General features: G+C 40.6%; 1 protein-coding gene across 4 annotated transcripts in view; it reads left to right on the top strand.

Moving 5' to 3' along the window:
* LOC126418510 (phosphorylase b kinase gamma catalytic chain, skeletal muscle/heart isoform) overlaps positions 1–20,930 on the top strand; it is a 143,694-nt gene that overhangs the window by 32,050 nt on the left and 90,714 nt on the right. For all 4 annotated transcript variants that reach the window (XM_050085306.1, XM_050085308.1, XM_050085305.1 and 1 more), the window contains one exon: positions 20,259–20,422. In XM_050085306.1, the coding sequence (XP_049941263.1) occupies positions 20,259–20,422 (164 nt within the window). The remainder of the gene's footprint in view (positions 1–20,258; positions 20,423–20,930) is intronic.

Raw genomic sequence — 20,930 nt, 5'->3', positions numbered from 1 at the left:
CGGCAGCTTTACATTCACTTAGAATGGATCCTGATATTGTTATTTTACCTGCGGACAAGGGAAACACCACCGTTTTGTTGAACAAGCACGAATACATTCAAAAGATGCAGTGTCTACTTTCTGATACGGCGTATCGCAAAATCAGTGCTGACCCTACTAATAGTGTTGAGAGAAAGACAAATAACCTCCTGAAGAAAAGTTCTTTGTCACAGGAGACTATCAAGAGTCTTAATTCTTACTGTGCTGTACCACCTAGATTATATGGCCTCCCTTAGGTCCATAAAGAGGCTGTCCCGTTGAGGCCTATTATGTTTCTAATATTGGTGCTCCGACATATCGTGTAGCTAAACATCTTGCTAGTTTGTTTAGCCCACTAGTAGGAAGGTGTGAACACCACATTAAGAACTCTGCAGATTTCTTACGTCAATTTTGATGTGGTTTCTCTTTTCACTCACGTTCCTCTCTCTGATTCGTTGCAGCTAATTAAGGTTAAGTTTGGTGTCGAGTTAACAAATTTGTTTTGACATGTGCTAACTTCCACTTACTTTTTATTCAATGGTCAGTACTACGAACAGACTGATGGAGTTGCAATGGGAAGCCCGTTGTCAATTGTGGCAAATTTGTTTATGGAGGACTTTGAGGAACGTGCATTGGAGTCAGTGACCTTGAAACCTGCGTGTTTTTTCAGATATGTAGATGATACTTCTGTTGTTTGACCTCGTGGCAGTGAGAAATTAAACCGGTTTTTGGAACATCTGAATTCAATCCACCCGACTATTCAGTTCATTATGGAGGTGGAAAAGAATGCATGCCTTCCCTTCCTTGATGTGTTGGTCAAAAGGAAGACTGATGGTACATTGCTACATTCTGTTTATAGAAAGCCAACCCACACTGACTTGTATCTGCGAGCTGATAGTTGTCACCATCCAGCTCAGTGTGGAGTACTTCGCACCTTGGTTCACAGGGCCCACGTTATCTCAGACCCTGAAAGTTTGGCAGCTGAGCTATCACACCTCGAAATCACCTTTCGTCAGAATGGTTATAGTGAGAGGCAGATCAAATGTGCGTTGCGCCATCAGCCTTCTGTGCAACGGGTGACTGACGATAGCAACGAAGTGGTACCTTAGTCTACAGCCTTTTTGCCTTACGCAGGAAGTATTTCCAACAGGATTGGCCGTATTTTGTGGAAATATGATGTGAAATGTGTTTTTCAACCACCTTCTAAGATTAAAGCCCTGTTGGCATCCGTAAAAGGTGATCCTGGTTTGTGTAAGGCTGGTGTCTATCGTATTCCTTGCAGTTGTGCCATGTCATATATTGGTCAGACAATCAGGACTGTGGAAGACCGGTGTATTGAACATGAGTGTCACACACGCTTACAACAGCCAAGCAAATCCGCTATTGCGGAACATTGCCTTGACACGGGTCATCCTATGGAATACAATACGGAGATTCTGGCTTGCACGTCCAGCTATTGGGATAGTGTTATTAAGGATGCTGTTGAAATCAGACTATCAAGCAACCTTATTAACAGAAATGGTGGATTTTGTGTAAATGCTGCTTGGAATCTGGCTCTGTCTCTCATAAAAAAAAAAAAAAAACAGAGGGACAGAATTAGTGCTACCGCACCTGTTGATTAATAGTAACTATCAATATTTCTGATGTAAGTTATCTTTGTTTGTGTTGACACTTGTTCTGTGTGTGGTGTCTTCCTTGTTTCTCCTCTGTGAACCGAGGTATTAAATTTGCTTGCACATTTCTTCTTCCTTGCATTTGTGCCTTGAGAATGGCAGGGTGTGCTCCTGTCGACATATCTGCAGTGTTCGACGACGTCACCCGGCAGCAAACCCGTAAGTTATTTGAACAACCACTGGTTGTTTTCAGTTTACTCAATCCCCATTTCATTATGTTCCTACATTTATGTAATTTCTGCAGTTTTAATTTGAAGCTCATAGCAAATTAATTATAGTCAGTCCACATTTGCCGCTGAGAGTGTTTTACAGTTTAAAATCTGGTTTCTAAATAGCTTTCTTACAATTATACGGGGTTACCCGTAAGTACCTAATGGGTTTCAGAAGACGGCTGTTCAAAAACTACAAGACATACAGGGAATGGACACACAGCAGTATTTAACTTTCATTACAGTGCTCAGTATGGGCACTGATCGTGACTTGGCATCCATCAATACGTGTGTGCTTCAAGTTGCTGGCATGAATCACTCGGGAAGGTGCGACAGGAGCCCACTATTGGAATCTGTTCATTCAGTTGTCTATCTGCGGGTCTGAATTAATTCAGTGCGATAGTACAGAGGTGATGATTTGTCTACATGTTCTGACACTCCTGCTCCCTAGTGCAACATCTCCTAGCATGTGACTAGAATAGACCTGCATTTATTTCTTGCATGTCATAATAGGCAATTAAATGAAGTTGTATACCTAATCGAGTTGTTACACTAATATCACGGGTACTATTGGAACACCTGTCAGTTTTAGCTCATTTCACAACCTTCCACTCAACCTTTTTGGGCTATTACTTTGGTCTCCTATTAGGGTTTAACCTCCACCTTTCAAGGAAGTACGGGTCATTTTTGGAAGAACATCTTATGTGGTGCATGATCTGTCTACTGAGCACTGGGATTTTATGCACGTACTGTTACAGTAGATTTATGTTCACACCTGAAATCCAGTGCGGTAGCCAATCAATTGTGTTGGAGGGAGGGAGATTGTCATACATCCCACGGTTCTAATCCCCTGACAATGCTTGCATCACGCTGCTGATGCCTGAGCTGTAAGCTCTCCACATATGCCAGGGAGCTGGTATGTATTCAATCTGGGGCACGTGGACTCTGGGCAACACTGACTACGTCAAGTGGCTTTTGCTGGGGGGGGGGGGGGGGGGGGGGGCTAGTGCAGACGATCTGTTGTGAAGCAGATAGGATATAATGTGGCATTTGGCATTTAGAATTGCATCGCAGCATTGGTCAACTTGTGCCTCATCGTCACCTGTAAAGTAGATTTGTAGAAATTTTTGTTCAGCTTCGGAGAATGATAGAAGTGAACCAACACCATGATGTATTTGTCCTTGAAATTTGAAAGTAGGCATGTACTGATCTCGGAAAACTTTGTCGGCTCCAAAAGACACCATTGGAAACACTGAATTATATTTGCTAATGTTCTGCAAAAAGTGTTTGGAATCAGGTGAGTTTCCCAAATGCAATAACAACAGTGGATCAAGTGGTGGATGCAGTGTCAGCAGTTTAACTTTGCCATTTGGTCATCACATTCCTGGTGTTTCATTGTCGAACTTAAGTGAACCACAATGCCCACACGTCTTACCCATTTGACCGAAATTTATGTTGAGATACAAATGATAATTGTAGTTAACATCAAATTAAAATTAAGCAAGATTCATATAAACATGTACTGTTCATCCAGATCAAGTAGCATGTAAACATTCTCATTAGATTGTTGGAGCATGTTGATCTTCTGATTGTGATGCATGTGAATAAGCAATCCATAAACGATCTGCTTCATTTCTTGCTGCATGTTGGTCATGTGATTATGATGCACGTGATGAGGCAACACGTAAACATTCTCTTTCGATTCTTGCCACTTGCTGATGATGTGATTCTGATGCAATGGTCTGCTTCATTGCTTGCTTGTCATCCTTATTTGTTTGAAAAGTTTAAATTCACTTATTTCTACATACTGCACCGGTAGATCTACTAAAGTAATGAACATTTGGGAGGCCAATGTATTGTTCGTCGATTCACAGAAGAAGAAGAAAAAAAGAAAAAAAAAAAAAACGAAAAATTACTGTTTGCACTGGAAAATTTCAGTTAGATATAAGTAATGTTTATCAGCATTGAAATGAGTTAGACACAATAAAACACCAATCTATTTGTTTCTGTCACATTCAAACATCTCACTACTTAAGTGCTCTTTCAAATACATTTGCCAGTGCAACACTTGTGCCACCTCCTGTAAGTTGATTGCACTTTGTCTGTAACCTTTGTGCATGTGCAAGCAATAACTTGACAAAATTTTATCACAATCACATGAATGGTATGGCAGTGCATGAAATATGAACAAACAAACATTGATTTAATTTCGTGTGAGGTGGATTTGGTGGGAGGACAGGGACTCTATCGCTGTGGCGTGTGCCCCGAGTGGCCTCCAGCTACTTGCTGCCTCTGCACTATCGTGCATTTTTAATTTTCGTATTCGTATTTTATTTATTTAGCAGTTTAAGCTAATTGACTCTCTAGCATGTTCAGTCTTCATCTTTTCACACCATTTTAATGCGGCTGACTATGGTGACGCTACTTGGAGCATCATTGAGTGATTGGCTATAGTTTTTAGCTGCCTGGGTTTTATCTGACTTTTAATCATCTGATTCAAGCTGCTGTTACACAAATTTTCATCCACAGTGAATGTCAAACATCCTGGAACTGTCAGTTCTCCTTTTCTCGTTCATCATTTTACATGAATGTCCTGTGCATAAGGGACTGGAAACAAAGATGTTTAGTCCCTTTAAACCAATTATCATAATCATCATCATCATCATCATCATCATCATTGTCACCGCCATTGCCATCATAGTAAAACTATACCACAGTGCATATTACAAATCAAAACTTGGAAAGATGCTCTGTCCAGTGATATGTGTAATTCTTCTGTATGCCTTGTAGATTTCTCACATTTGTCTTCTGAAACGCCGGAGGTAGTTGTAGCCCCGTAGCACAGGTGAGCAACTGGTAGCCCATGGTCCACATCCTGCCTGCAGTTAGTTTCAATCTGGCCTGCATAGGATATTCTATTATAAATATGTTCACTATTCTGTTCATATTAGCTTCCTATTTTATTACTCATTATGAAACCTAGACGTGAATTACCCCTTTTTATTTTTGTGTTGATAACACCTGAGAAGGAGTCCTATCCTTCCTGGTACTGTGCCAGATGGTTATAATTAAACTTTTCCTATTTAAAATGTTATAACACGGAAACTAATTATTGTATGAGTACCAAATTTGGTAGCATTAATGTCAGGGGAGTGGGGGAAGAGAAATAATGCAGAATCAGTTCAATTGAAACACGTGTTATGTGCTGCTATGGTACATCATACCGTTACTTCTACAAAAGGGGCTCAGTATGGCTCCCATCAGTACCAGAAGAGTCTGAAAGTGCAGGATCGCATTCTGCACAGCAGATCAAAGCACATCCATAGGTATGCTGGCTACCTTTCTTAATATGCTGTGTTTTAGATCAGCACATGTTCCCCTGGTAAACCCTGTCCTTCAGGTAGGAGGGACTGAGATCAGGTTATCGTGCCGGCTAAGCATTTGGAAACAATCAGCTGATAATTCGATCGTTTCCAAATGTGTTTCAAAGAAGCAGGTGAACTTCATGAGTGATGCGTGGTGGGGTCCCATCATACACAGAAACTGTTGTGTTCAATGCATCTCTGTCCTGTAGGGCGGGTATGACATCGTGGCAAAACATATTGCAGTAACTCTGGCCAGTTTCACTGCGTGGCTTTGGTCCTTGAGTGACAACCTGTTCAAAAAGAATAGGCCATTGATGAATGTAACCGTGAAGCCACACCATACGACGACATGTTCACCATACTGAGGAACTTCATGCGCAGTGATTGGAGGTGGAGATCCCCACACTTGGCAATTCTGTGTGTCCACTTCACCCGTCAGAGAAAAAGAGCTTCGTCTGTCTATAGGATGGTCCAGGGCCATCCCTTGTCAACTTGAACCTTGCGAGAAAGTCAGAGCAAAGTCAACACATCGTTGTGCATCCTGTAGTGTAAGCTCTGTTTGATATGGATTGTGTATGGATACCATTTGAGAATGGTTTGAAGCACCTTCCGTACAGTGGACTACGGATGTTCAGCTGTCATGACAGAGCATGCCCACTGCCTGACAATCGGGAATTGCATGCAGCATTGTCTGCCATAGCAATAGAGATTTCATCAACCACTTCTGGTGCAACCACTTGTCGACCTCTTCCCGGAGCGACATCCAGTTCTCCATTTGATTCAAACTACTTCTTCATGCTCCGTACAGCAGGTGGAGAAAGAGGATTCTCCCGTAATCCTTTCAGTCGGTGATATTCTCAAAGTGCAGCTTCAACATTACTGTTGTTTTGATATTAGAGCTTCAACCCACTATGCCCCCTGCTCCTTTTGTCCAAGCTCATGTTGACACGTCAACAAGTGCACTGCGACTGGTCAGGTGTGTGAAACTAAGAATCACGATGACTAATTGTGGCACTTGGTGGCCATATTTGGGAACTGGACAGTGACACTGTGACACATGGAAGTCTTGCATTCCGTGCTCTGACATTAATGCTACCAGGTTTGGTGCTCGTATTGTAATTGGTTTCCGTGTTATAACATGTTAAATAGGAAAAGTTCAATTATAACCACCTGGTATTTCACTAATTTCTTCCATATCTAATTTCAACTTACCCATTTCTTTTTTACAAGTTCTGTAACCTAAGGGAGCTAACATTCCATGCTGCAATCTATAAAAAGCCATTTTGTTTTTTCTGATGACAATGTCCACCTGATCAGGCCATGCCAAGATATCAGATTGGGATACTATTTTATTTTCAGAATATTTTACTCAAAAGGATGCCCTCTGCATTAAATCGTACAGTAGAGCTGCATGCTCGTGGGAAAATGTAGTAACTGCAGTTTCTCCTGTCTTTCAGTCATTTGCAGTACTTAAGTAGCAGTGCTAGATCAGTCAGTCATCCCAGTTATTGCCCTTGGAACTACTGAAGAGGCTGCAGGAACGACATGTTATGTTGGCCTCTCCACAAATATCCATCTGATGTTGTGTCTACTCTACAATTATCTATGTTGTTCATACATGCAAACCACCCCTCTGTCATGAGGTTCGCAGTTAGTGTAGGTTATTAGGAGATAGTAACCATTTATAGATAATAGATTGTAGTTTCAGGTGGTGCTGCGTCATGTCACAGTGATAACAACAGAATTTTTCTTTAGAGATAAAGTCAAGAGTTTGGTAGACATTTACAAGAAATTTACAGTTCTCGTTTGTTGTTCAGTGCTAACAACAGTGGGCTGCCATGTACTGAAGTACTGACCACATAATGCAGGGTGTTTCAAAATGAATATACAGATTTTATCTCTTTGTAGCATTTATTATATTCAACTTGCAACTATAAATTGTACATCAAATGAAAGAGCAACTCAAACAGTTTTGTTTGTATATCTTTGCCCAAAGGGAAGAGTATGGAGTAACCGAGAGTAACTGAAGAACGCATTGAACGAGTGAGTCTTTCATGTAGAGACCCGAGAAACCCCTTTGGAAGGCTAGTTGTGAATTAGCAATTCCAGTGAGTCCGTGTGGAAATTTTTAACGAGATGCTTAAACTACATCCTTATTGTTTTCAGTTATTACAAGTTCTAAAGCCTACATACTATAGTTTACGTGTCAACTTTTCAAACAAAATGTTGCTGCATGACGAAGATCTTCTGGATCATGTCTGTCGTCTTCAGTGATGTATTGACACTTTGCCTAAGTGGAGTTGAGGAAACGTACTCCAATGTTTGCAACTGGGTGACCGTGAGTCTGTGTCCATAATAATAGCCTTTTCCCTTCTTGTGAGTAACACTCTTTACTTTATCCAATGGAGTAATCGTGTTCAACATGTGCTTTTTGAACCATAAGTCTTAATTTGTCTTAACAGTTGTACCTCTGTAAAGCACTGATCAAATAACAAAACATTGTAATCTGGTAGTTACTGTCTGTAATAATATCATTATTTATTAACTAGCCAGTATTGTTTATGTTGTTGTTGTTGTTGTTGTTGTTGTTGTGGTCTTCAGTCCTGAGACTGGTTTGATGCAGCTCTCCATGCTACTCTATGCTGTGCCAGCATCTTCATCTCCCAGTACCTACTGCAACCTACATCCTTCTGAATCTGCTTAGTGTATTCATCTCTTGGTCTCCCTCTACGATTTTTACCCTCCACGCTGCCCTCCAGTACTAAATTGGTGATCCCTTGATGCCTCAGAACATGTCCTACCGACCGATCCCTTCTTCTGGTCAAGTTGTGCCACAAACTTCTCTTCTCCCCAATCCTATTCAATACTTCCTCATTAGTTATGTGATCTACCCATCTAATTTTCAGCATTCTTCTGTAGCACCACATTTCGAAAGCTTCTATTCTCTTCTTCTCCAAACTATTTATCGTCCATGTTTCACTTCCATACAGGGCTACACTCCATACAAATACTTTCAGAAATGACTTCCTGACACTTAAATCTATACTCAATGTTAACAAATTTCTCTTCTTCAGAAACGCTTTCCTTGGCGTTGCCAGTCACATTTGATATCCTCTCTACTTCGACCATCATCAGTTATTTTGCTCCCCAACATTAGTTATTTTGCTCCCCAACATCAGTTATTTTGCTCCCCAAATAGCAAAACTCCTTTACTACTTTAAGTGTCTCATTTCCTAATCTAATTCCCTCAGCATCACCCGACTTAATTCGACTACATTCCATTATCCTCGTTTTGCTTTTGTTGATGTTCATCTTATATCCTCCTTTCAAGACGCTATCCATTCCATTCAACTGCTCTTCCAAGTCCTTTGCTGTCTCTGACAGAATTACAATGTCATCGACGAACCTCAAAGTTTTTATTTCTTCTCCGTGGATTTTAATACCTACTCCGAATTTTTCTTTTGTTTCCTTTACTGCTTGCTCAATATACAGATTGAACAACATCGGGGAGAGGCTACAACCCTGTCTTACGCCCTTCCCAACCACTGCTTCCCTTTCATGTCCCTCGACTCTTATAACTGCCATCTGGTTTCTGTACAAATTGTAAATAGCCTTTCGCTCCCTGTATTTTACCCCTGCCACCTTTAGAATTTGAAAGAGAGTATTCCAATCAACATTGTCAAAAGCTTTCTCTAAGTCTACAAATGCTAGAAACGTAGGTTTGCCTTTCCTTAATCTTTCTTCTAAGATAAGTCGTAAGGTCAGTATTGCCTCACGTGTTCCAGTATTTCTATGGAATCCAAACTGATCTTCCCCGAGGTCGGTTTCTACTAGTTTTTCCATTCGTCTGTAAAGAATTCGTGTTAGTATTTTGCAGCTGTGGCTTACTAAACTGATTGTTCGGTAATTTTCACATCTATCAACACCTGCTTTCTTTGGTATTGGAATTAGTATATTCTTCTTGAAGTCTGAGGGTATTTCGCATGTTTCATACATCCTGCTCACCAGATGGTAGAGTTTTGTCAGGACTGGCTCTCCCAAGGCCGTCAGTAGTTCCAATGGAATGTTATCTACTCCGGGGGCCTTGTTTCGACTCAGGTCTTTCAGTGCTCTGTCAAACTCTTCACGCAGTATCGTATCTCCCATTTCATCTTCATCTACATCCTCTTCCATTTCCATAATATTGTCCTCAAGTACATCGCCCTTGTATAGACCCTCTATATACTCCTTCCACCTTTCTGCTTTCCCTTCTTTGCTTAGAACTGGGTTTCCATCTGAGCTCTTGATGTTCATACAAATGGTTCTCTTATCTCCAAAGGTCTCTTTAATTTTCCTGTAGGCAGTGTCTATCTTACCCCTAGTGAGATAAGCCTCTACGTCCTTACATTTGTCTTCTAGCCATCCCTGCTTAGCCATTTTGCACTTCCTGTCGATCTCATTTTTGAGACGTTTGTATTCCCTTTTGCCTGCTTCATTTACTGCATTTTTATATTTTCTCATTTCATCAATTAAATTCAATATTTCTTCTGTAACCCGAGGATTTCTACTAGCCCTCGTCTTTTTACCTACTTGATCCTCTGCTGCCTTCACTACTTCATCCCTCAAAGCTACCCATTCTTCTTCTACTGTATTTCTTTCTCCCATTCCTGTCAATTGTTCCCTTATGCTCTCCCTGAAACTCTGTACAACCTCTGGTTCTTTTAGTTTATCCAGGTCCCATCTCCTTAAGTTCCCACCTTTTTGCAGTTTCTTCAGTTTTAATCTACAGGTCATAACCAATAGATTGTGGTCAGAGTCCACATCTGCCCCTGGAAATGTCTTACAATTTAAAACCTGGTTCCTAAATCTCTGTCTTACCATTATATAATCTATCTGATACCTTTTAGTATCTCCAGGGTTCTTCCATGTATACAACCTTCTTTCATGATTCTTAAACCAAGTGTTAGCTATGATTAAGTTGTGCTCTGTGCAGAATTCTACCAGGTGGCTTCCTCTTTCATTTCTTAGTCCCAATCCATATTCACCTACTAAGTTACCTTCCCTCCCTTTTCCTACTGCCGAATTCCAGTCACCCATGACTATTAAATTTTCGTCACCCTTCACTATCTGAATAATTTCTTTTATTTCATCATACATTTCTTCAATTTCTTCGTCATCTGCAGAGCTAGTTGGCATATAAACTTGTACTACTGTAGTAGGTGTGGGCTTCGTATCTATCTTGGCCACAATAATGTGTTCACTTTGCTGTTTGTAGTAGCTTACCCGCATTGCTATTTTCCTATTCATTATTAAACCTACTCCTGCATTACCCCTATTTGATTTTGTGTTTATAACCCTGTAGACACCTGACCAGAAGTCTTGTTCCTCCTGCCACCGAACTTCACTAATTCCCACTATACCTAACTTTAACCTATCCATTTCCCTTTTTAAATTTTCTAACCTACCTGCCCGATTAAGTGATCGGACATTCCACACTCCGATCCGTAGAATGCCAGTTTTCTTTCTCCTGATAACGTCGTCCTCTTGAGTAGTCCCTGCCCAGAGAACCGAATGGGGGACTATTTTACCTCCGGAATATTTTACCCAAGAGGACGCCATCATCATTTAATTATACAGTAAAGCTGCATGCCCTCGGGAAAAATTACGGCCGTAGTTTCCCCTTGCTTTCAGCCATTCGCAGTACCAGCACAGCAAGGCCGTTTTGGTTATTGTTACAGGGCCAGATCAGTCAATCATCCAGACTTGCCCTTGCAACTACTGAAAAGGCTGCTGCCCCTCTTCAGGAACCACACGTTTGTCTGGCCTCTCAACAGATACCCCTCCGTTATGGTTGCACCTACGGTATGGCTATCTGTATCGCTGAGGCACGCAAGCCTCCCCACCAACGGCAAGGTCCATGGTTCATGGGGGGATGGTATTGTTTATATGGACAGTATTATCTAGCGTCCAAAGGGAATAGTGACATAGAGTGGCTATTTATTGCTCCACTGTCGTCATTTGACAGTATTTGGCTGCGTTCACAGTATTCTGTTTCTCCCAGCAGTGCCCATGTGTGTAACAAACTTCACCATTGAAACTGTCAAGTTAAAATGGTTTCATCACTCATTACCGTACACTACCCCCCAGGATTAAGGCAGCACTGTTTGATTTTCTCAACAAGAGGATTATATTCACATCATGAGAAAGTAATACAAATTGGTTTCATTATTTTTTGTGGAGTTTTCCTGATACTAACAATAAGTTCCGTTGATACACTTCTCTTGCAACAGCACATTGCACAGGAAGAGTGGCTTTTGCAGCCACGGCAGGTTGGTGTGCCGTGATACAGTGTGGTGGAAGTGCAATGTGTTGCCTCTGAGAATTTTATCATACATGTAGACACTGCTGGTATAAACATAAAACTGGAATCCAGCTAAACATCACCAACTAATAACTGTAAAAGTATTACATAATGACACTGTGATACTATTTGCTTTGCATGGTGGATAATGTTTTCAGTGCAAATAATTCTTACTAATCAACACTGCTCTTGTTATGGACAACAGTACAATGGTTCGTGCTTGAGTGATGCTTTGTGCTATATTTTAAGGTTGCATTTTGTACCACACTTCCACTTCATATGGAATATTATTGTAAAACAATCTTTCCTAAAGAATACTTTAGTTATACATTTTGATGTTTTTGATTGTACAATGGCCAGAAGGCGGTACTTCGTAATAAAACCGACAGCCATTTCACAAAATAAAAGTGCTGTTTTGTTATGTATTATTTATTTGTTAGGCATTTACAAAGACATTCATTGTATAATGTGTTAACTAAAATATTCTGATAGCTCTGCACCAAGTTGCGATATTGTTTGTATATGTTCTTATAATACTATGCAATATCAAAAATATTCCTTGAGCCACTATTTGACTGAGTCAGTGTGTGCGTATACCCTTCAGATGCCATGCACGTCATGCACCAGTAAATGGTCCATTAATTGGATTTCCCCCGCACTCACATTCAGGACTGTCCAGTAGGCCCCGTTTATTCATTAGTTGCTTACTGCTACCAACACATGCCTCACAGACTTCAGAGTCATCAACAATTTTCTCCGGAGGTTGAATCTATCGATCTTCTTCTTGAGGTCATCCACAGAGTTTTGGTTCTAATGTCCACTTACAGCCCATAGTTCTTTAAAAACTGTCTTCGAGTTGCAGCCTTGCAATTCTTCACAAATTTTTCATAAACGTGACTTGGATTTAAGTCTGTAGGTGCTAGATCTTGGTATATAGAGAATTCTGGGTTTCCTAGGATTTTTCTGTATTATCTGTGATTACACAATTTTGAGCGGTTCTGTGTTTGTTAGAATGGCAAGCCAGGCACATGGGGCAGCCCTGAATGTTCAGAGATTGTTCACATTGTCTCCTTCAGTTAGACTTCCACTTTAACTATGCATGTACGTCTCATCCAGACTGGTGTACAGTATTCAGCCACTACTTAGATCAGTGTGCTCACTTCACACCCCCATGTCATTCCAGGTACTATATCATTTCAACATAGACCGAGCAGGGTAGCGGAGCGGTTAGCACACTGTACTTGCATTTGGGAGGATAACAGTTCAAACCTGTGTCTTGTGATTTAGGTTATCCATGATTTTCGTAAATCGCTCAAGGCACGGCCAATTACCTTCTCCATTCTTCCTTAATCTGAGCTCGTGCTCTGTCTGTAATGACCTCATTATCAATGGGACGTTAAACACTAATCTCCTCCTCATTTCAACATAGAACACTGTATGAGAATTGTGGTGTCACCGCCAGACACCACACTTGCTAGGTGGTAGCTTTAAATCGGCCGCGGTCCATTAGTACATGTTGGACCCGCGTGTCGCCACTGTGTGATCGCAGACCGAGCGCCACCACAAGGCAGGTCTCGAGATACGGACTAGCACTCGCCCCAGTTGTACGGACGACATTGCTAGCGACTACACTGACGAAGCATCGCTCATTAGCCGAGCAGATAGTTAGAATAGCCTTCAGCTAAGTCCATGGCTACGACCTAGCAAGGCGCCATTAGCCTTACATAGCAATTGATAATTATCGTCTAAAGCATGTCTCAACAAGAATGATGTATACAACAAGGATGGATTAAAGTTAAGTATTCTAAAAGCAACGTACTTTTCTTTATAGCAATTCATTGAGCATCCTGTTTCAGACTTCAAGATATTCTGCGTGAGCTTATAGCGTGCATATCGGCCCCCTCAAAATAACACTGTGTCGGCACTTCTGTCGACACATCAAGAATGAAAGGAGAAATCCTTGTAAAAAAAAAATTTATCAGAGAAAGAGTATTGCTGTTGTCGAAAGCAAATTATCTCAACTCTCAAAATATACTTAGTCAATTTACTTCAGTTTCTTGCACAGTTGAAATAAATAAAAATGTAAACGTTCATTTGTTCAAAATCTGCTCTGAAATTTTGACACGATGTCAGATTCTAATACAGGCATATTTTTAGGTAACTAATTCTTTAGTATAATATACAAAGGGAAAACATTGTTACCAAAAATTTGAAAATGTGCCTATTTGATTTACTTCAAATTTTTACACTGTACTCTAATAAATGTTTAAGTGCATATAAATTGTATCATGTATAGTGAAATGTTGTTAGCCGACAGAAAAGTTGTATTTATGTCTTATTGGTTTATACAGAATCTGAATTTACAGTAACAATAAACAAGAATAAACGTCAGAGAGAGGGGGGAAGAGGAGATGATAAGACGATGGGGGGAGGGACATAGAAAATGTGGAGGAGGAGATGGACAGAGGGTGGCAGCAGGAGGAGATGGAAAAAGAAGGGAGAAAGGAGGATATACACAAAGAAAGGGAGAGGGGAAGGTGACAGGCAGGGCAGAGAAGAAGATTTGGATGGACATTCCATTGCCATACATGTTAGAAATGTGTCTTCTTTCATTTCCATTTAAACAAACTGAGCCACTGCAAAGCATGGCCAGGTGTAGCTAGTACACTAATATATTTTCAGACAGGCATAAGCTATTTATATTTTTGAACAACAATGTACAGGTCTCTGTTAAAATCAACTGTGAGAAAAAGAAAATGCTCTGCAGTACTGTGCTGTGAAAATGCAGTTTAGTTTTCTTTCTCGCAGTCAGGTTTAACTATGATATCAGGGCATTTAAACCATTACACAAATTGTTTCAAAAAAATTGACAGTTCTATCACTTAATGATGTGGCCTCTTTGAGTCAGCTTGTAACAAAGCACCCCAGTAAGATCTTCTATTTCTTCTGATTCTGAGCTTCCCATTGCCAATTGAATCCCACCGTCTTCCTTATCTCTCTCTCCCGTCTGTCTGGTGGTCTTCCTCTAGGTCTTTTTTGGTAAACTGGGCTCCAGTCTAGGACTTGTTTAGACCATCTACCTTCTTTTGTTCGAGCAACATGACCAGCCCGCTGTCGGCTCAATGTATTCCCTCTTTCCATTCTGTTGGTGACCTTCGATGTTTGTCTTATTTCATCTGCTCTCTTCCTGTCTTTTTTTTTTTTTTTTTTTTTTTTTTTTCGTGTAACCCGACATTGATCTTTCCATTCCTCTTTGGGCTACTGTTAGCTTCCTAACAACTCATTTAATGTCCATGTTTCGCAGCCATAAGTTATTACTGGCAATACGCATTGGTCAAAAATAGATTTCTTCAGCTCAACCAACATCTTAGATTTCAAAATTGAAGAGTGCCTCCCATAAGCCTGGCAGCCCAATTTAATTTGCTGTAATATTTCTGGTTTTAAATCTCCTTTCATGTTTATCAGTTGACCCAGATAGATATATTCTGTGACTCTTTGGGGTTGTGTACTTACAACTGATATACTTCCCTCAGGTGTCCATTCATTGATCATTATCAATGTTCATTTTTAGTTCAACTTCAGAGCACACTAATGCAAGTTCGTTAAATAATACTTGAAGTTCTTCTATGCCATTTCTAAATAGGACAATATTATCTGCAAACCTCAAGTTGTTCAGTCTTTTACTCGCGAACTTGAATTCCCTTTCCTACCCAATTGAAATTAGACATGGCTTTTTCTCTAAGACTGCTGAAAATGGTTGCTTTACAGCCTTTTCAATGGGAAATTCATCAGTGTCTTTGGCAACACTCACAAAGGCTATGGAGGTTCCGTAAATGTTATGTAGGATTTTAATATAGCCCTGTGTTACTCCTTGTTCTTTCAGAGCCGCAAACATAGCTGGGTGACTGATTTAATCAAAGGCCTTTTCAAAGTATATAAAAGCAAGGCAAAAGGAGTAGATGGTTCTCATTTGTTCTACTAATTATTTCCCGTAGCGTAAAGATATGATCAGCTGTGCTAAATCCTGATCAGAAACCGGCTTGCTCAATGGGTTGAGCCTGGTCGAGTGTAGTGCTCAACCTGGTAGTCAAGATCCTAGTGAAAACTTTGTACGCTATGGAGAGTAAGCTGATAGAGTGATAGTTCTTTATATCTTTGGTACTACCTTCCTTACGTATTAGAATTATTTTGGCTTTATTCCAGTCTCTTGGTAATGTTCCACAGTGCAAACAACCTGAAAATATCTTAGCTGAATGCTTTATGGATTCCTCATCTATCAGTTTTAGAACATCGACTGGGAGGTCATCACTACCTGGAGCAGTCCCTTTTTTCATATTGTGTATTGCATGTTTGAGTTCTGATGGGAATATTTCTGGAATTTGGGCAGCAGAAACATCCAATTCGTCAAGGATCAAGGTATCATCATTGATTTTACTGTATAGGTTAGTATAGAAATTTTCAATATATTAAAGTATTTTTTTCTTGTCTGTAATTCGGCCTTGATCTGTGATTCCTTCCGATCATAAGCATTCGCTTAGCTTTCTTTAAACTAGATTTATTCTCAAGACTGGAGCGTGTCTTCTTCATACTTCTTAATGTCATCTTTCATGCTCTTTCTCAGAGCTTTGCACAGCTGTGCATATTCTATCTTATCTTTGTCTGTATCAACTTCCATTCTTCTTCTCTTGTCCATCAAACCTGTTGTTTTATTTGTGAGTTTCTTGGGTTGGTTTTGAGATTTACATAAGCCATCCACTTCTATAGCTGTCGTGATTAGTACCTTTGATACTTCTTCTGCTTCACATTCTTTTAATTTTCTCTGAATTCTTCCTTGAAATTCCTGTTTCTATTCTTCAAGATTTTTTACATTTAAAATTGTACTTTTTCGTTTAACTAGTTTTAATCTTTCATATTTTGTATTAAATTCAGATCTTTCTCTTACCAGTCGGTGATCACTGCTTGTCTTGAACCTGTTTAACACAGTGAGATCTAGGATGTTTTGAGGCCTATTGGTGAGAATGAAGTCTATCTTGTTTTTCACTTCAAAGTTAGGACTCAAAGTCCATTTGCGACTTGGGTGCTTCTTGGGAAACATATTCATAATAGGTGTTTTCATGCATTCTGCAAATTGTGCCAATCTCTCACCTCTATCATTTCTTTCATCTATTCTATACTTGTCAACAACTGAATCACCTTCTTTGTATGTTCCAACTTTGTCATTAAAGCCTCCAATAATGAATTTATAAAAATAATCTCTGGCTTTCTCAAAGGTTTCCTTCAGACATTTGTAGAAAAATTCTCTCTCTTCATCTGAGTAGATGTAGGTGCATATGCTTGAACTATTTGGATCTTATACCTGTCTCATATTCTTAGGACCAAGCATGCATTTCTACTTGAAGTTCCATCTAATACTGTTATCTTGTCGACAATGGTTTTGGTTACTAAAAATCCAACTCCATGTAATTTTGCATTTGGTTCTCCCCAGTAATATAAGAGATTCCCTGAATTCAAGTGAAGGCTTCTCTTTTTTCACAAAAAAATTGTATATAATTTAAACAAAATATGTGTGTGCAAGGATGTGCTGTTCATTTTACTCCTGCAGTTGGATTTAACAGAAAACAGGAAAGTTGTATCTATGGTTTATTGGCTTAGAATACTGCTACGGACTACTGTCCACACAGATCCAGCAGCTGGTGCGATCTCTCTCACACTCTATATACCAATCAAATTATCCATTTGTTTTAAGTGACTTCAGTTACCAATCAAGATTTCCTTTGCAACACCAACCTACATAGCGAGAGTAGTGAGAGAGGGTGGGGAAGGACATGGGAATGAAGACGGGGGGGGGGGGGGGGGGGGGAGGGGGACAGAGACAGGTGTGAGGAGGAGGCGAACGATGGAGAGGGAGGAGGAGGTGATTAACAAAGAAAGGGGGAGGAGGAGATGGATAGTTCCGGGGGGAATGGATATTAGAATGTACAACCAACCCTCATACATACTTGGCAATAGCAAAGCATTATGGGGTTCATTAGTATCTGATATTTATGGCAGTCACGGTTTATCCCAACTGCTTTACAACTGCCGATAACATTGCATCCCCAGTTCCCTCTGGAAAGGTGATCTTTGTATTAGAGGGCCTGTGACTGACTTTGATTTTGCTAGTTTGTAATAGCCCTCGAGATCTGTTAAGCCTTTAAGCTGCTTCCCGAATCTGTGCTGTAGCTGAAAAACTCTGGGCTTGTTTCTCACTCACAAGCATTCTGATTGATTCATAACCTTTCTGCAGGTAATACCACCATACTCGTGAACAAATATGACAAACTGTTGACCAGAAAAGCAGCCACAATGTCACGGGAACACTGTGGCATGTCCCTTACTTTGATTATGGCACACAAAACATTCACTGTGTATACACTGGTCAGCCAGGACCTACATAATAGCCGTTATGTCTGCCTTTGGCACGGATAACAGCATTGTGACGTGGAAGCGATCGGGCTTTGGTGGGTCGCTGGAGGGAGATGGCACTGTATCTGCACACACGACTCACCTAATTACCATAAATTTGAGAGAGGGTGTCAGTGATCTCTAATGCCACATTCAGTCAAATCCCGAGTGTGTTCGATCGGGTTCAGATCTGGCTAGTAGAGGGGCCACCGTGTGAATTGAAACTCGACATTCCTCAAACCACTACGTCATGCTCCAGGACTTGTGACACAGTGCATTATCTTGTTGAAAAATGCCAGTGCTGTTGGGAAATGTGATCATCATGAAGGGGTGTATATGGTCTGCAACAAGTGTATGGTAGTCCTTGGCCATAACATAGCCTTGCACAAGCTCCACTGGACCCATTGATGCCCATGTCAATATTCCCCAGAGCCTAATGGAGAAGCCACCAACTCATCTCTATTATGCAGTACAGGTGTCGAGGAACTGTTCTCCTGGAAGTTGACGGATTCGTGCGCTCCCATTGGCACGATGAAGAAACTATCAGGATTTTTCAAATCGTGCAATGCTCTGCCACTGTGCCAACGTCCAATGCCAATGGTCACATGCCCATTTTAGTCATATTTGCCATTGTGATTGTGGTAACGTTGGCATGTTCATGTGTTGTCAGCTTTGAAGGCCCCCTGTTAGGAATGTTCAGTGCACTGTGTATTCGGACACACTTGTACTCTGCCCAGCATTAAAGTTTGATATTAGTTATGCCAAGGTTCGCCACCTGTCGTGTTTTACCAATCTGCCCATCCTACAAAGTCCGACATCTGCAATGAACGGTGGCTTCGCAACCCCACAATATCCGGACGTGGTTTCATCTCGGCTTTGCCCCATGTTGAAGACACCAAAGCACTCGTCGAACACGTGACAAGTTGTGCAGTTTATGAAATGTTTGTGCCGAGCTTCTGGGCCGCGACAATCTGCCATCAGTCAGGCTCAGATAGATCATGCACCTTGCCTGTTCTACACACGTACAGCACGCTCACTGATACTACGTGCACCATGCATGTGTCTGACTGGCAGCCACTCCTCGGCAGGTGACGCTGCTATCGCCTCGACGGGTTTATATCGATAGTCGGTGATCGTAGTGTTCTGGCTGATCAGTGTACAGTTAGACGGTTTGTATTTGCAGCACAAGAAATAAATTCACAGATCTGGTATTAATCAATAATTAACAGCTAAAGAAAAATGAAACACAAAGGAAGTTTCTTGACTTGAGTGAATGCTCAAATAAGTGAGTTCCAAAAGTACCAGTCACAGGCCGTGTGTGCGTCTTGGAGCTGCTGCTGGCCTGACTACTGGTGTGACCCTCTAATGAGCTGCTAGTAAGCTGTCTGGTTTGAATTATCGCCTCACACTGACTCGAGTACTGCTGCCGTGATTTATATTTTGCGAGTAGGTGTTGGTATGTGTAGCCATAGCACCCTCTGAATTCTCCATGCATTGAAAACCTAGTCCATTATAGTTCATAAGACTATCTTTAATAGCATGGGAAAGATATATTACAAGGCAATGGTTAAAGTAAGAGTTCCTGCTATGTGGTGTCCCCCCCCCCACCCCCCCCACCCCCCACCCCACACACACACACACATACACACCCACAATATAAATGTTGAAACTTCCTGGTAGATTAAAACTGTGTGCCCGACCGAGACTCGAACTCGGGACCATTGCCTTTCGCGGGCAAGTGCTCTACCAACTGAGCTACCGAAGCACGACTCACGCCTGGTACTCACAGCTTTACTTCTGCCAGTATCTCGCCTCCTACCTTCCAAACTTTACAGAAGCTCTCCTGCGAGCCTTGCAGAACTAGCACTCCTGGCAGAAGTAAAGCTGTGAGTACCGGGCGTGAGTCATGCTTCAGTAGCTCAGTTGGTAGAGCACTTGCCCGCGAAAGGCAAAGGTCCCGAGTTCGAGTCTCGGTCGGGCACACAGTTTTAATCTGCCAGGAAGTTTCATATCAGCGCACACTCCGCTGCAGAGTAAAAATCTCATTCTGAATATAAATGTTGTCTCTTGACAGATCGTATGCACAGATGATGATGGTGAAGAAGAACTTTAACTGTTTACAATGAGTAATCTATTTAAGTAATAATCGCTATGTTCCTTTGATGTATGGCTTTCTCACATTTCTCAGTGTGAGCACTTTATCTTTCAGGTATATTATGCGGCAATTATTTGAAGCTTTGCAGTATGTACATGGTAAAAATATAGTTCACAGAGATTTGAAGCCAGAAAACATTTTACTGGACGACAACTTTAATATTAAATTGACAGACTTTGGTTTTGCAAGGGTTGTAAAACCAGGTGAAAAGTTATTTGGTAAGTAAGGAATGCAGATTTTGTGTTTTATTATTATTATTATTATTATTATTATTATTACTACTACTATTACTACTACTACTACTACTGCTATTACTACTGTGTATCAAATTGTAATAAGAGCTTAATTGACACATAAATTGTTCTTGTAGTAAAAAGGGAACTTGTATCCATGATCAGGCAGCTAGTATCTGGTTTTTCCCTACTGTAAATATAAAGATCTGATTTTGTTTTGTTTCACTTAATATGGAATGTTGCTCATGTAGAAAGAGATATGGCATTACAAAATAGTACATGTTCTGAATAATAAATAAAGGAGGTCAAGTAAAATTTTCTTTTTGGAGTTAATGGCATATACATCTACATCTATACGATTATTCTGCAGTTCACAATTAAGTGCCTGCAGAGGGATGGAAAAGGGAGAATGTAGTCTTAGTTATCATTTAACAAAACATTAAATGCTAGTTTTATGCTAGACATGCTACATGGCAGGTACAAACATCAGAAA

The sequence above is a fragment of the Schistocerca serialis genome, chromosome 9, assembly GCF_023864345.2.
Source record: "Schistocerca serialis cubense isolate TAMUIC-IGC-003099 chromosome 9, iqSchSeri2.2, whole genome shotgun sequence".
NCBI lineage: Eukaryota > Metazoa > Arthropoda > Insecta > Orthoptera > Acrididae > Schistocerca > Schistocerca serialis.
The sequence above is the reverse complement of the archived record's forward strand: the minus strand, read 5'-3'. Positions and strand labels throughout refer to the sequence as shown.